The following is a 16,677-nucleotide window of genomic DNA, read 5'->3' as shown; positions in this document are numbered from 1 at the left end:
TCTTCACTTCTGCAACGACATACTGGTATTGGTGAAGGATGTCCCCACCGGTCATCATGGGACAGTGGAAGCTCTCGGACCTCCGACGCTATGGGGCCGTTCCTAACGGATTTGTTTATGAAGGCGGGACACCGATGCGGCTTCTGTGAGTAATTCCCCCGTTTTTACTCTTGAGTCTAGGGGAAAAAAACCCAGTGAATCCAACAATCCACGAAAGTTTTTCTGGACTGCTGAGAACTCCTTGCAAGAAATGCGGCAAAAAAAATAATTGGGGGTTCATTCTTCCAACTGTCCTAATTCTAGAATGTAACAGTATATAAGTATATACAGTAGTGGCCAAAATTTATTTTATTTATTTATTTATTTATTTATTATATTTCTATACCGCCTTTCTCCCGTAGGACTCAAGGCAGTGTACAGTCAAGAAAAATAAAGAAAGAAAAAAAAATGTGGAAACCTTTTGGGGAAAGTTTATTTTCTAAAACTAGCTAATAAATCCCACTTTTTTTTTTTTCTGGAGTAGTGCCATGAGATTATATATCCATGGAAAGATAATTTAATCAAGAATGTCATGCAATAACTTTCAAGAAGGATTTGCTGTTAGTGACAGGATAAGGAAGAAAAGTGAAACACGTAGAAAAAAATGAGATATACAAAAATGATCATTGTGTCAGTTAATACTTCGTTGGGTAACCTTTAGCATGAATGACGGCCTTACTGTCACTGCGTTATTTTATTTACCAGCTGAGCTCATATTTCTGGACTATCAGACTTTCCGTACCTTGCCAAGAATTGTTATCAAAAGCTACTACGCATGTCCATCCACCCACATTCCTTTCTCACACTCCTTCCTTTGTTCTCTTGCCAGTAAGGTCCGGCTGAGAAATAGCCGGCAAAAGCTATTTCAAAATGTAGCAATTACTTTTCTTAGTTAGTGAGGTGTTTTATTTTCTTTATAACAAATAGATGAGTTTTATTAGAAACTTTTCTTCGCGTTTCTTTTCAGAATATTGCAACAAGGAATAAGCCACGATCCATCCTCTAAACCAGGGTGATTTTTCCCAGAGCCAAACATGGGATTAATCAATGCCCTGACACTTACAACGTCTTCCCATGGAGTGAACCAAATCTTTGAGTTCCGCAGCTGTGATAATATGAAACCAAGATTGAATGATGGCTTCTATTAACTGGGTTTTATCGCAAGTTCTGACTAACAAGTTTCTTTAGTCGGCTGCTCCATAGATTTTCCATTGGGTTAAGAAGATCTGGGCTATTCCCAGTCCATTCCAGCAGTGGAGTAGGATTATCTTGAAACTCCAAAAAAAAAGGGGTGTTATTAGCCATCAAACCTCCAAAATACACTTTTCCCAAAAGGTTTTCACAATTTTGGCCACTACTGTAAAAGTAACATGTTTTAGAAGTTTTAGAAAAAGATTTAGAAAAACAACAACAGTGAATCAAAGAGGTTAGAGAGAAGTAAAGCTTTAAAAAAAAAACATTTTTTAAAAAGCATTTGGATTTTATGGTTAAAACAAGTTATGTTTTTGAGCACAAACGATGTTTTCATTTAGAACTTGTGGGAAACTACAGCTAGTCCTCGACTTAAGGCCCTAATGGAGCCCCAAGTTTCTGCTGTTCACTGAGACATTTATTAAGTGAGTTTTGCCCTGTTTTGCGACCTTTCTTGCCCCAGTTGTTAAGTGAATCACTGCAGTTGTTAAGTGAGTAGCACGGTTGTTAAGCGAATCCAGCTTCCCCTTTGACATGGCTGGTCAGATGGTCGAAAAAGGGGGGGATCATGTGACATCCCCTCCCCCAAGATGCAGCAACGGTCGTAAATACGAGTCAGTGGCCAAGCATCTGATTTTTGATCAGGTGACTATGGAGATGCTGCAAACGTTGGTTCCACGGAAAGCCGTCATAAGTCACTTTTTTTCAGCGCTGGGGTGACTTTGAATGGTCGCTAAACGAACTGTCAAGGTCTCCCTGTAATTGTGATGGAGAATCCTCCAGCTCCCGAAGCAGTCTACCCCTCTTTTCAACAATTCTTTTCAACAAGAAAACACTGAATGGATAGCAAGTGTTAACGTTTCGCTCTTTTTTCAGGGGCCGGAGTTTTTTTCCTCTCTTGCACGGAAGGGGAAAAAATCAGCTTTCTCTTCGACTGTATCGTTCACGGCATCTCTCCAACCAGAGGCTTTCGGCGGGCGCTAGCAGGTTAAGACGGGGAAACACCCCCCCCACACACACACAGGGATGGGGTCAGGGGTGGGCTGCTGGGGGTTCGCTGGGGTTCGGGAGAACCTCTAGGTACGATTCTGTGTAGTTCGGACAACCCCCAAATCCCACTCTTGGCTGGCCCTGCCCACACCACCCTTCCCCTCCCAGGAGCCCCCACACGGCCCATTTTGGATGCAGGTAAGTGCAGGGCGTGCGCGGAGGCTCGGGGAGGACAAAAAACGGCCTACCGGAAGTTCTTTTCCAGCCTCCGGAGCCTGGAGAGGCTGTTTTCGCTCTCCCGGAGGCTCGAGAAAAGCCTCAGGAGCCCAGGGAGGGCAAAAACACCCCCTCCCGCCATGATGCAGGAGACTGACTAGGCCACGCCCACCATGGCCACGCCCACCCAGCAACCGGGCAGGGAACCCCTTGCTAGAATTTTTGAAGCCCACCCCTGCATGGGGTGATAAGCAAAGCTGATCCCTCGTCTGACCCTCGCCCACTCTAAATAAACTAAATAATATACTGATAATTTACTGATAATTTTCACCTAAATAATATACCTGATAATTTAGATATTTAGAAAAAGAAAAACAGAACCCCACTGGATTAAAAGTAAGCTTTGGTAAGGCCACACCTGGAATCCTGCATCCAGTTTTGGCCGTCACGATGTAAAAAAGATATGGAGACTCCGGAAAGAGTGCAGAGAAGAGCAACAAAGATAATTAGGGGACTTGAGGCTAAAACGTATAAAGAACGGTTGCTGGAACTGGGTATGGCTAGTAGTTTAATGAAAAGAAGGTTTCCTGCTTGAGCAGGGGTTAAGACTGGAAGACTTCTAAGCAGGGGTGAAAACCAGCAGGTTCTGACAGGTTCTGGAGAACCGGTAGCAGAAATTTTGAGCAGTTTAGAGAACCGGAAGCGGAAATTTTGAGCAGTTCGGAGAACCGGTAGCGGAAATTTTGAGTAGTTCGGAGAACTGGTAGCGGAAATTTTGAGTAGTTCGGAGAACCGGTAGCGGAAATTTTGAGTAGTTCGGAGAACCGGTAGCGGAAATTTTGAGTAGTTCAGAGAACCGGTAGCAGAAATTTTGAGCAGTTCGGAGAACCGGTAGCGGAAATTTTGAGCAGTTCGGAGAACCGGAAGCGGAAATTTTAAGCAGTTCAGAGAACCGGAAGCGGAAATTTTGAGCAGTTTGGAGAACCGGTAGCGGAAATTTTGAGTAGTTCGGAGAACTGGTAGTGGAAATTTTGAGTAGTTTGGAGAACCGGCAAATACCACCTCTGGCTGGCCCCAGAGTGGGGAGGGAATGGAGATTTTGCAGTATCCTTCCACTGCCACGCCCACCAAGCCACAACACCACCACCCCCCACAAACCATGCCTACAGAACTGGTAGTAAAAAAATTTGGATTTCATCTTTGCTTCTAAAGTCTAGTTTGATGAAAAGAAGGACTAGGGGTGACATGATAGCAGTGTTCCAATATCTCAGGGGCTGCCCCAAAGAAGAGGGAGTCAAGCTATTCTCCAAAGCACCTGAGGGCAGGACAAGAAGCAACGGATGGAAACTAATCAAGGAGAGAAGCAACTTAGAACTAAGGAGAAATTTCCTGACAGTGAGAACAATTAATCAGTGGAACGACTTGCCATCAGAAGTTGTGAATGCTCCAACACTGGAAGTTTTTAAGAAGAGACTGGACAACCATTTGTCTGAAATGCTATAAGTTTCCCTGCCTAAGCAGGAGGTTGGACTAGAAGACCTCCAAGGTCCCTTCCAACTCTGTTATTCTACTCTACTCTACTCTACTCTACTCTACTCTACTCTACTCTACTCTACTCTACTCTACTCTACTCTATTCTATTCTAAAAATGTCCATAACCCTGGCGTTTAAGACAGAGTTTCCCAACCTTTCCGGGTTTGTCGACTGACGGGGAAGGTGGGGTGGAGAGAGTGGATGCCTCCCCACAAGTAGTCGGCAAGCTCGTGCGCAGTGTAGCTCCGTTTGTGCCAGCACGCAGACCTGCTCTTTCTGGGGCCCGGTGGTGAATGGCTCGGGGATTGGGGACCTCTGGGGTAAGAGCTAAATGTCACCCTACTTTCTTTTGTGGTGCACTGTTAATTTCATCCAGCAAGCTTGGTCTTGGTGCCCTGGCTATCCTGGGATCAGCCAGAGCTGAGCTGGACTTGCCAGGCCAGGGGTCTCTGACCTTGGCAGCTTTAAGACTTGTGGACTTCAACTCCCAGAATTCATCAGCCAGCTTTGCTTTAAGACTTGTGGACTTCAACTCCCAGAATTCCTCAGCCAGCTTCAACTCTGGGAGTTGAAGTCCACAAGTCTTAAAGTTGCCAAGGTTGGAGACCCTTGTGCCAGACTGTCCTTCAAATGTTCATTAGAATTAATCTCAGCCTGTCTCATTGATTTCTCTATCTCTACCCCTCCCTTTCTCGAAGACCCCAGTGCGAGTCCCGCCTGCACGGAAGAAAGGGTGGCCTACGAGGCTTCGAAGCTGGAGAAGCGCCTCAGCCTGCTCTCCCACAGCGGCTGCCACGGCAGCGGAGGTAACGTCTCTCGCCCAGCCCTTCCTTCTTTCTCCGTCCCAGGAATTTGCTCCACAGCTGAGCCGGAGAACTGAACCGCTTCGCCACTCTGGTTCCTTCAGGGCCCGTGGGAGGGGGCGAGGAGAAGGAAGCTGGGCTTTAGATGCGAGGGTGGGCCCCAGAGATGGTATTCAGCCGATTTGCACCGGTTCGGGTGAACCGATTGCAGTGATTATGGGTGGTGCTATATAGGCACATTTTCGAAACCGGGCACATGCACGGAAGGTGCATGAGCGAGCAAAGCAGATGCACAGAAGGCTGGGTGCATTCGCGGACAGCGCACGTGGTGAATCGGTGGTAAAGGTAAGTGAAACCCACCCCTGGGCAAGCTCCCTTGTCTGCTGGTTTCTGCACAGCCGGTGCCAAATTCCGGGTCTGAAAAATAAAATTCTTTGCCCAATTTAATAAAGGGTAGTTGCTGAGTCCGGGGAGAGGAGAATGGACAGAAGTGAACAGGACAAGGCTTTATGCAAGAGTAGCCATAGAAACAACAGAGAGATAACAGAGTCCGGTCACTCCATCCATGCCCAGCTAATCTTTAAAGCGCCACCGGATTTAAGTTCTTCTTGTTCTCTGCAAGGATGGGACGGAGTTTGGGCTGCGCCACCGAGTAGAAGCGGGAAGGAGCCAGGTTCCAAAATATAAGTAGAGTGTCACAGGTCTTCCTGCCATATTTTTCTTCTGGGACAGATTTGCATTGCAGGTGACTTAATCTGCCTGTCCCAGGTGCTGCCAGATGCTGGCACGACCCCATCGGATTCCAGTTTGTAGGAGGAGGATAAGGAGGAATTGAAACCCTGGGACTGTCCGTCAGGGATGGCACATTTCCCCTGGAATGTTTGGGGCTGAGAACGCTGCTGTCCCAGGCCTCTCAGGCATTGGGGGAAGTGGTCGACCAGACAGGGAGCTGCCTGCCCACACGACACGGGGTGGTGGGGTGGTGGGGGAGGATGGACTGCAGAGAGTGGGTGGGGATGAAGGACAGCTGCCTCCTCCACTTGATCCGAGGGCACAGAGGGTAGAGCGGAGGCAAGCTCAGAGGAGGTCTGCGAGGCTGCCGGTGAGGAGGCCGCCCCGTTCCTCCTCACAAAGGCTGGGGTTGACTTAAGCAGAGGCCTGGGGTGAGGGTAGAGGTGCTTATCTTTGTCAGAAGTAATTGTATGTTTTTGGCATGCACTCCCCCCCACCCCACCCGACCTTAGAAAAAAAACCTGCTTTGGATCATGTTTTTGCCTGTGCTTTGGCATGGGGACCTTGACTCTCGGATCTTTCCCTCCCTCGATCTTTCATCTTGCCTTTGGACTTCCTCTCTGCCTTTGTGAATTGGTTTCGTTGCTTCCTGGGTTTTGTTTGTGGGTGGCTGCCTTCAGGGAAGTTTGGGGTAGAGCCTTCCGGGCCGTTGGAAGGCTGTTTGTTGTGGAATTGAACGGCGCAAAAAAAAAAGAGAGCCTCTATCTAGGCTACCTGGCTGATAATGGATGCTGCCCTGCCTGGCTAGGATTAGTGGCATCCCTCTCTGCTCCCACACGGCTTCCACTGTTTAATCCTGTGTCTCTTCTTCCTTCAACTAGGGGATGACCGCAGCTTGTCCAGTGCATCCTCGGACACCAGCCACTCCGATGCCAGCATTGGGAGCAGACTGACACTCTGGCCCGAGCAGTCATCCGCCGGCACTTCCCAGGAGTCTCGTGGACCGGTGGCGGCGGCGGCAACAGCAGCAGAGAAGCTGCAGTCAGACGGAGCCCACGGGGCCAGCAAGCTTCCCCCCGGCCTCCTGCGCTCCAGGCAGCTCCAAGAAATTGGCCGCCAGAGCTCCTCCGACAGCGGGATAGCGACTGGAAGCCACTCTTCTTATTCGGGAAGCTTCTCTTCCTACACGGGGAGCCTGGACATTTGCCACGGGGATGAGTTTGGGTCCCTGCTGAGCCTCTCGCTCAGCTTCCCTTCCGACCGGAATGTTTGCAGTTGCCTGTCGGGGGAGCCAGGGAGAAGTCCCGGGTCGGAGTACCAGGCCCCCAGCTGGCTCCGGCACACCTACGATACGCCCCGAAGTTTGTTTGCGGCGTCTACGACAGGCATCCTCCCCTCTGGTCCAGACGCCGGCCTGTCCAAGACCCAGAGCTCCAAAGGGGATGTGAAACGGCCGGCCCCACATCTGGAGAGAGATGCCGCTTTCAGGCCAAGCCTGGAAAAGGACTCGCAAGTCGCCTTCCCGCCGGGTAGCACCAAAGGCTCTTTCCCGGAGACACAGCTCAGGCAGCCGGTTCAGGGCCAGGATTGGAGAGGGCCCGAGGTTGCTCCGTGCGTCTCCAGCAGTTCGTGTGAACTGTGCAGCTCCCCTTCCGAGGCGAAGCCGGCTCTCTTCCCATCTTGCCCAGTGTGTGGTGGGATACAGGTAAACCGTAACCGGCAGCTCGTCCTCATCTTGCTTTGAATCTCTCCACGGAACCATGGAGTCCCTGTTGCCCAAAACATCGGGGGCGGCTGTTTTAAAATACCTATGTACACTCTAGACCAGAGGTGTGAAACTCAATTTCATTGAGGGCCGCATAAGGGTTATGTTTGACCTCAGAGGGCGAGGGTGAGCGTGGGCAGCTTGACGTCACTCATGTCGGGGGCATCTGTGATGGCCAAGTGTTAAGGCAGGACTTCCCGCAGACCCTGCCTCTTCCTCATTATAATCTTCCTTCCTTCCCTCCCTCCTTCCATCCTTTTCCTTCCTTCCTTCCTTCCTTCTCTTCTTTTTCCTTCCCTCTTCATTCTCCTTTCTTCTTCTTCTCCTCTTTCCTTATGTTTCCTTCCTTCCTTCCTTCCCTCCCTCCCTCCTTCCATCCTTTTCCTTCCTTCCTTCTTTCCTTCCTTCCTTCTCTTCTTTTTCCTTCCCTCTTCATTCTCCTTTCTTCTTCCTTCTCTTTTTTTATTTTTTCCTTCCTTCCTTTCCTCCCTCCCTCCTTCCATCCTTTTCCTTCCTTCCTTCTTTCCTTCCTTCCTTCCTTCTCTTCTTTTTCCTTCTCTTCCTTCTCCTTTCTTCTTCCTTCTCCTCTTTCCTTATTTTTTCCTTCCTTCCTTTCCTCCCTCCCTCCTTCCATCCTTTTCCTTCCTTCCTTCCTTCCTTCCCTTCTTTTTCCTTCCCTCTTCATTCTCCTTTCTTCTTCCTTCTTTCCTTATTTTTCCTTCCTTCCTTCCCTCCCTCCTTCCTTCCTTCCTTCCTTCCTTCCTTCCTTCCTTCCTTCCTTCTCTTCTTTTTCCTTCCCTCTTCATTCTCTTTTCTTCTTCCTTCTTTCCTTATTTTTCCTTCCTTCCTTCCCTCCCTCCCTCCTTCCATCCTTTTCCTTCCTTCTTTCCTTCCTTCCTTCTCTTCTTTTTCCTTCCCTCTTCATTCTCCTTTCTTTTTCCTTCTCCTCTTTCCTTATTTTTCCTTCCTTCCTTCCCTCCCTCCCTCCTTCCATCTTTTTCCTTCCTTCCTTCCTTCTTTCCTTCCTTCCTTCTCTTCTTTTTCCTTCCCTCTTCATTCTCCTTTCTTTTTCCTTCTCCTCTTTCCTTATGTTTCCTTCCTTCCTTCCCTCCCTCCCTCCTTCCATCCTTTTCCTTCCTTCCTTCCTTCTCTTCTTTTTCCTTCCCTCTTCATTCTCCTTTCTTCTTCCTTCTCCTCTTTCCTTATTTTTTTCCTTCCTTGCTCTCTTCCCATCTTCCCTTCTTTTTCTTTGTCTTTCCTCTTTCCCTTTCTCCTTTCCTTTTCCTTCCTACCATGCTCAAATGCAAAAGTGGAAACATTTCTCCTTTTGTTTCGTTCTTAGTTTGTTTTCCTAGCCCTCTGCCAGCAAAAACAGAATCCGGGAGGGCTGTGCGGGGCCCCTCCTGGCCCCATTTTCGGCCGCGATGACCTGCAGCCCTCTGCCGGTGAAAACGGAGCTCGCACGTGCCCCCCCCGTTCTGTTTTCACTGGCAGAGGTACTGCGGGCTGGTCCTTTGCTGTTTCCGGGGGGGGGGGCACGGCCCCGATCCACCGCCTGGGCCTTGAGTTTGTCATCCCGCTCTAGACAGTTGTCGTACGCCAAGTGTGCATCATTTTATAAAAATTCTTTTTGAGATTATAACGTGGAGTAAATAGACAGAAGGGGAATATTTGTAGCTCAGGGTTAAAGTGTGGGCTCCTGGATGCTCTCTGAGCTGGGTTGCTTCCTTGCAAGACGTTTCCTGACCCAACTAGGTAACGTCATCAATGCTAGAAAGGACAAGGGTTTACATGCAAGTGGCTCGCTCCGTCAGTGTTGGTGGTAGTGTTTTGGGTTGGTTCGTTGATTAAGCTGTGGTTTACCGGAAAAGGAAATTGGCAGTATCGTTGCTCAAAGTCCCTCGCGCCCTCATGCCCTCTCGTCTGGACTACTGCAGAGGTCTCTACAGGGAGCTGCCCTTGAAGAACATTTGGAAGCTTCAACTGGTGCAGAACGAGGCTGCACAAGTGGTAAAGAATGTCAGATACTGAGTCCGTGTAACACCACGGAGCTGCATTTGTGGGTGCTGCTTACCACCTTTAAAGCTTTCCTGGCAGGTCTTTTTTTTTTAACCTTTTTTTACCTTTTTAATGTGTATCTATAGAGATAACAGGTAGTTCTCGACTTACGGCCACAATTGAGCCGCAACATTGGGTCGCTAAGTGAGGGATTTTGTTAAGCGAGCCTTGCCCCCATTGTACGACTTTTCTCGCCACATTTGTTAAGCGAATCCCCCGCCGTTGTTAAACGAGTCACACGGTGGTTCGGCAAATCTGGCTTCCCCGTGGACTTTTCTTCTTAGAAAGTCGCAAAAGGGGGATCGCGTGACCCCCCCTTCCCTCTCCACCGGGGACACCGCAAACCATAATAAATGTGAGTCAGCTGTCCAGTATCTGAATGTCAATCATGTCGCCCTGAGCCGCCCTGAGTCTTCGGAGAGGGGCGGCATATAAATTAAATTAAATTAAATTAAATTAAATTGAATTAAATAATTAAATTAAATTAAATTAAATTAAATTAAATTAAATTAATTAAATTAAATTAAATTAAATTAAATTAAATTAAATTAAATTAAATTAAATTAAATTAAATTTTAAATTAATTAAATTAAATTAAATTAAATTAAATGTCAGAACCTGGGGCTTGCTGCAGCGGTCGTAAGTGTGAAAAATGGTCATGAGTCCATTTTTTCAATGCCATTGTAACTTTGAACAGTCACTGAGTGAACTTATAAATCGAGGACTACCTGTATTTTAAGAGATCAAGATAAAGCAGTTCGTTTTAGTGCTCCTACTGTGTTTCCCCGAAAATAAGACCCTGTCTTATATTTTTTTGAACCCCGAAATAAGCGCTCGGCCTTATTTTCGGGGAGGTCTTATTATTTTGGGGTACATGGAGTAAGATGGGGCTCCTCTTGCCGTCTTACCTGATTTCCAGCTCTGCGTTGAAATATTTTTGGGGAGGGCTTATTATTGTGCCGAGGTGGCGCAGTGGTTAGAGTGCAGTACTGCAGCTACTTCAGCTGACTGCTAGTTCAGCAGATCAGCGGATCAAATCTCACCGGCTAAAGATTGACTCAGCCTTCCATCCTTCCGAGGTGGGTAAAATGAGGACCCAGATTGTTGGGGGGCAATATGCTATTTAGTATACTGTCTTTGGTGTAAGCTGTCCAGAGTCCTCGGAGAGTGGGCGGCATAGAAATACGAATAATAAAATAAAAAATAATAAAAAAATTTGGGGTACGTGGAGCAAGACGTGGGCTCCTCTTGCTGTCTTACCTGATTTCCAGCTCTGTCTCCCTAACCCTAACCAGAGGAAATGGCAGAGGAAATGCATTTAAATATTTTCGGGAAGGGCTTATTTTTGGAGGAGGGTTTATTTTAGTGGGAGGGCTTACTATTGGGGATGGCTTATTTTCGGGGAAACACGGTAGTTTTGAAAGAAGCGTATTTTAATACAACCTATTCTCTCTATGTGTGTGTTTGTGTGTTTTTAAAGGAGACTTCAATTTTATCATCTCAAATGTTCGCACCCAATCTAGGTAAGAGCCACGGATGGATTTGAATTTCCCACGCCACTCATGTCTGAAGATAAAAGTTTCCCATTCTAGTTTTGGTTGTTCACTCCTCCAGACGTATCCAGTTAAGTGATTGTCGTTTAAAAGTTTGTTGTTGCCCTTGTAAGGTTGCCTAGTCAGGAGTGCCATTCTTATCTTGATTGCGAAGTTACACAAAGGACATTTCGTAGTTTCTCAAGCAAGACGCAAAGAGAAAATACCTATTGTGAACTCCGGGTAGGCATCAGGAAGGGCATCCGGCCAGTAAATGCTCACTCCATCCAGTGGCCCTGACCCCACTCTGAATTACGAGACTACAGGGTCATAAAAACAAAAAAACGCACACAGGAAATTTTGTAGTTTCTCTCTCTCAAGGCGGAAAGGAAAAATACCTATTGCAAACTCTATGTAGGTGTTAGGAAGGGCATCCAGCCAGTAAATGCTCAGTCGCCCTGACCCCACCCCGAATTAAGGGATGACAGGGGTATAAAAAGAAAAAAAAAAGGAAATTTCATAGTTTCTCTCTCAGGGCACAAAGAGAAAATATTTACTGTGAACTCCATGTAGGAGTCAGGAAGGGCATCCAGCCAGTAAATGCTCACTCCACCCAATGGCCCTGACCTTGCTCTGAATTATGAGACTACAGGGTCGTAAAAAGAAAAAAAACACACACACACAAAGGAAATTTCGTACTTTCTCAAGGTGGAAAGAGAACATACCTACTGTGAACTCCATGTAGGCGTCAAGAAGGGCATCCAGCCAGTAAATACTCAGCTCCAGTCAATCGCCCTGATCCCACCCTGAATTAAGGGACTACAGGGCAGGGGTGAAATCTGAACCGGTTTGCCACCAGTTCGCTGGCTGCACATGTGTGCTGTGCACACGCACATACACAGTGCACACCAAATGCATGCTGCGCGCACGAGCGCATACACAGTACGCACCAAAAGGAGGCTTGGGAAGGTAAGTAGAACAGCGGGGGGAGGGAATCAGCTGTGGCGCGCGAGCTTGGGAACCTTTTTAAAAACTTTTTTAAAGCATTTAAAGTAAAAAATGCTTTAAAAAGGTAAAAAAGTTCCAGCAATCGCGTGTCACTCAGCTGATCTTCGGAACTTTTTTAAAACTTTTTTTACTACCGGTTCGGCGAATCAGTAGCATTTTTTACTACTGGTTCAGGCGAACCGGCCCGAACTGGTAGCATTTCACCCCTGCTACAGGGACATAAAAAGAAAAAAAGCCAGAAATTTCATAGTTTCTCTCTCAGGGCACAAGGAGAAAATATCTACTGTGAACTCCACGTAGGTGTCAGGAAGGGCACTTGGCCAGTAAATGCTCAGTTCCAGTCAGTCACACCGATTTAAGGGACTACAGGGCTGTAAAAAAAACACACACACACACAAAGGAAATTTGGCAGTCTGAAAATACATCCCTTTCCCCTCCCACACCTTTACAGACCACCCTAAACCCTAGGGAGGGTCCCATGTGAGACATAAGCCATGCCCGCATTCCTTCTGCAGGCTCAGCTTCCTCCCGCTTCCAAGGTCATCCCCACAGACTTCGCATTCTGTTTTGTTTCTGCAGAACCGTCCCTTTCGGAGCAATTGCACGGCGAAATGGCAACTTACGTGAATATCCCCACGAGCCCCACAGCAAAGAAGCAACTCCATTACATGGAGGTGGAGCTTCAGGAAGCCAGCGGGAGCGTTCGGGGTAAGAATCTCCAAAAATGGCCAACCAGGCAAGAGTATATGTTTTTCGCGACGTTCTGAGCTACGCTAAGAATCACAATCTTTGGAATATAAAAGCTTCTCTCCTCGCCCCCCCCTTCCCGAATTTGGCTGAATAGCCACGGTTGCAGGCAGTTCTCGACTTACGACCAGAATGAGTGCCCACAATTTACGTCACTAAGTGAGACATTTGTTAAGCAAGGGGGTTTTTTTATGACTTTTCTTGCCACGTTTGTTCAGGGAATACCTGCAGTTGTTAAATTAATGCCACATGGTTGTTAAGTGAAGCTGGCTCCCCCCGTTGAGGAAGGTCACAAAAGGGGATGATACGGCCCTGAGACATTGCTTCCGTCATAAATGTGAGTCAGTCACCAAGGTCCTGAATTTTAATCACATGACCATGGCGACACTGCAACGGTCATCAGTGTGACAAATGGTCATTGCAGTGTCGCCATAACTTCAAATAGTCACTAAATGAAGTGTTGTAAGTTCGTCGCAAAATTCACTTAACAACTGTCTCACTGAGCAATGGAAATTTGGGGCTCAATTCTGGTCGTAAATCGAGGACTACCTGTATAACCTGAAGGGAGGCATCCAGGCAATCTTAGAGGAGTCTTCCTGCGGGGGCAGGAAAGGAGATAGGCTTCCCAGAAGAGCCAAGCTCAGGTAGTCCTCAACTTATGACCGCAATTGAGCCCAAAATTTCTGTCGCTAAGTCAGACATTCGTTAAGTGAGTTTTTGCCCCGTTTCACCACCTGTCTTGCCACTGTTTTTTCCGTGAATCACTTCAGTTGATATTTTAGTAATTCACTTGTTAAGTGAATTCGGCTTCGCCACTGACTTTGCTTACCAGAAGGTCACAAAGAGTGATCACTGCAACCATCATAAGTATGAGTCCATTGCCAAGTGACCAAATTGTGATCGCGTGGCCAGGGGAATGCTGCACCGGTCCTTAAGTGTGAAAAACGGCTGTCAGTCACTGATTTCAGTGACGTTGTAACTTTGAATGGTCACTAAATGAAACATCGTAAGTCGAGGACTGCCTGGGTTCGCTCTCCTAAGCTTCCAGAAATCCAGAACGGGGGGTGGGGGGAGGAAGGGGTGGCTTATCGGTCCTTGTGTAAAATTGAGATTCTCGCTCTGCGTTTGTGGGATACGCTGCGTGGCCAACGCAATGCTTTCACACCCAGGCGGCGACACCACAAAATACGCCCAGATTGACATCACCGCCACGGAAACGGCCCATAAGGTGGGTACCCAGCACGCCCACTTTCGAGAAGAGCGTCTGCAGGAACTGGAGCAGCAGCAGCAGAAAAAAGACGGCGGCCCTCCCGGTTCTTCCTAAGGGGGTAGAAATTTGCCACCTGCCCACCTGCGCTCGCCCTCCTAAACGCCATCCCTGCGCTCCGGTCTGGACCAGATTCATTCCAATGGACTCAATTTCCAGCAGGAAAACCGGCAGCATGGCTGACGGGTGCGCCAAAGCCACTCGTCGCAACCGTATGTGCAGATTCTCCGTCATCCGCCTCGTGGTTTGTCCCAAAGCGGTTTTTTTCCCCCCAAGAGGCAACTGGACTTTCTTTGAAGACGTTTCGCTTCTCATCCAAGAAACTTCTTCAGCTCCGACTGGATGGCGGGGAATGGTGGATACTCCTTGCAGACTAGTTGGTCATTTGCATCCCTTTTTTAGAGGGCCGTTGAGGCCACTTGGAGCTTTGTCTGTGCCCTCGGGGTCCTTTTTCAAGAGGCAGTTGGACTTTCTGTATTTCTCGGAAGACGTTTCGCTTCTCATCCCAGAAGCTTCTTCAGCTCCGATTGGAAGGCGGGGAACCGGAAGGATTTATACTCCTTGCAGAGAGCTGGTTATTTGCATCCTTTTAGAGAGCTGTTGAGGCCACTTGGAGTTTTGTTTATCAGTGTCCAAAGCATCATCTGAATAGTTAAAATGGGTGTGAAGACAGGGGTGAAATTCAGCAGGTTCTGGAGAACTGGTAGCGGAAATTTTGAGCAGTTCGGAGAATGCCACCTCTGCTGCTCCCAAAGTGGGGTGGGAATGGAGATTTTGCAGTATCCTTCTCCTGCCACGCTCACCACACCATGCCCACCAAGCCACACCACGCCCAACAAGCCACGCCCACAGAACCGGTAGTAAAAAAATTCGCATTTCACCACTGGTGTGGAGCCTTCTTGGAACTGTCGTAGACTGGAGATAGATAATGTCGTAACCCTCCCCCTCTGATAAGGGAGGGCCTTTCAGTTTTGATACAGGTGGCCTCTTTGACCCTCTCTTCCAAACCAGCAATCCACTCTGTTGAAAAAAAAACTGTGGATCGTGGCACACGAGGCATTACATACCAAAAACGGTGAAATCGAGGCATTTCAAGTCCCAGAAAAGTAACTAGAACGAAATATGCAAGAAACGCAACTCTGTATAGTGTACGCATTGATCCGATTGCTTTTGTTAAGAGCCGAAATGGCTTTGGTTTGTTGTTATTATTGTTATTATTATTAATTTTTTTCAAAAAGCAGAAGGACACGTCTACGTGATTAGGATTGGGACGAGGAGCGAGCAGCATGAAACAAAACCGACTTTTAATTTTGCCTTCTTGTTGTTACTGGGCGCTTCTGGCTGGGATGCGGGCGTGTCCTTCCTCTTTGTAGAAAGCAGGGGTCTCCAAACTTGGTAACTTTTAAGACCTGTGGACTTCCGTTCCATGCTGGCTGAGGAATTCTGGGAGTGAAAGTTCCACGATTCTTAAAATGGCCACGTTTGGGGACCCCTGTTGTAGAGTAACTGGTGTTTCCAGAAAACTTTTGGGAAGTGGACGGCTCTGGTGGATTCTGCATTCCCGGGAAATGCATCTCCCATGCAGATCAGGAAGGTGGGGGGAACTTTTTCCTCTCTTTTTGCTTGGATCAAAGGCTGCTGGTGTGCAGGAAGAGACCACTCCCACTACTGCTTGCACCCCCAGCCAAAGCAACTGGTTTTTATTATTTATTATTTATCTGTATGTAGCTGTCCTTCCAGGATTCCCCGGTGTCCATAATGACGGTTGCAATTATTAATATTTTATAGGTACGGGCATTGATCTGCAAGACCAGCACAGCTACCGTGTTTCCCCTGAAAATAAGACCTCCCCCGAAAATAAGATCTCCCCTGAAAATAAGACCTGCTCTGAAAGTAAGCCCTCCCCTGAAAATAAGACCTCCCCCTGAAAATAAGACCTCCCATGAAAATAAGCCCACCCTCAACAATAAGACGTCCTCCAGAAATAAGACCTGCCCTGACAATAAGACCTCCCCTGAAAATAAGACCTCCCCCAAAAATAAGACCTCCCCTGAAAATAAGACCTCCTCTGCGGGGTCTCCTCATGCGTAGCTGGTCCCCGCCATTTCCTCTGGTTAGGGTTAGGGAGACAGAGCGAGAAATCAGGTAAGAGGGCAAGAGGAGCCCCGCCTTGCTCCATGCGCCCCAAAGTAATGCCTCCCCGAAAATAAGGCCAAGCGCTTATTTCGGGATTATTTTCGGGGAAACACAGTAGTATCAGGGAGGTGTCGTTGAAAATCCCCAGGAAGCCACTCAGGGGGGGTCTTCCATTGACCTGCCCCTCCTCCCTTGCCATCAGTCACCTTCTGCCCTTTTCCCTATTATGTCATCTCACCTGCTCCCATCCATCTGGGTAGCCTTTTCGGCCTCTCGCAGGTGGCCATCCCTGCCCTGCACATTTAGGGGGGACTACAAGGTACAAGCAAGTGAGCATAACGGTGCCACTCAAATTCCGCCTGTTTTCTATGCGCCTAAAAATATCAGATGTAGGTTTTGGTCACATCACAATAGCACTTAGACTTATATATACCACTTCACAGTGCTTTACTGGCCCTCTCTAAGCGGTTTACAGAGTCAGCCTCTTGCCCCCCAACAATCTGGGTCCTCATTTTCCCGATCTGGAAAGGACGGAAGGTTGAATCAACCTTGAACCAGTCAGGATTGAACTGCGGGCGGTGGGCAGAGTTAGCCTGTAATACTGCACTCTAGCCACAGGGAGGGAGGGAGGGAGGAAGGAAGGAAGGAAGGGCAATAGCA

The 16,677-nt window shown here is 47.9% G+C and overlaps 1 protein-coding gene across 1 annotated transcript in view; it reads left to right on the top strand.

Annotated features, from left to right (window-relative positions):
- Window positions 1-16,673, top strand: part of DOK7 (docking protein 7) — a 21,917-nt gene extending 5,244 nt beyond the window's left edge. The window contains 9 exon segments of the mRNA XM_070948401.1: window positions 1-43; window positions 45-131; window positions 133-145; window positions 2,107-2,217; window positions 4,668-4,775; window positions 6,386-7,209; window positions 10,808-10,850; window positions 12,447-12,575; window positions 13,784-16,673. The exon segment at window positions 1-43 is cut by the window's left edge and continues 58 nt beyond it. Of these exon segments, the coding sequence (XP_070804502.1) occupies window positions 1-43; window positions 45-131; window positions 133-145; window positions 2,107-2,217; window positions 4,668-4,775; window positions 6,386-7,209; window positions 10,808-10,850; window positions 12,447-12,575; window positions 13,784-13,938 (1,513 nt within the window). The 3' untranslated portion in view covers window positions 13,939-16,673.
- The last annotated feature ends 4 nt before the right edge of the window (window positions 16,674-16,677 follow it).

This window comes from Pituophis catenifer, unplaced genomic scaffold (genome assembly GCF_029215685.1).
Source record: "Pituophis catenifer annectens isolate HBS135680 unplaced genomic scaffold, rPitCat1.0.hap2 SCAF_8, whole genome shotgun sequence".
Classification (NCBI taxonomy): Eukaryota; Metazoa; Chordata; class Lepidosauria; order Squamata; family Colubridae; genus Pituophis; species Pituophis catenifer.
Note: the sequence above shows the minus strand (reverse complement) of the source record. Positions and strands in the feature narration are given on the sequence as shown.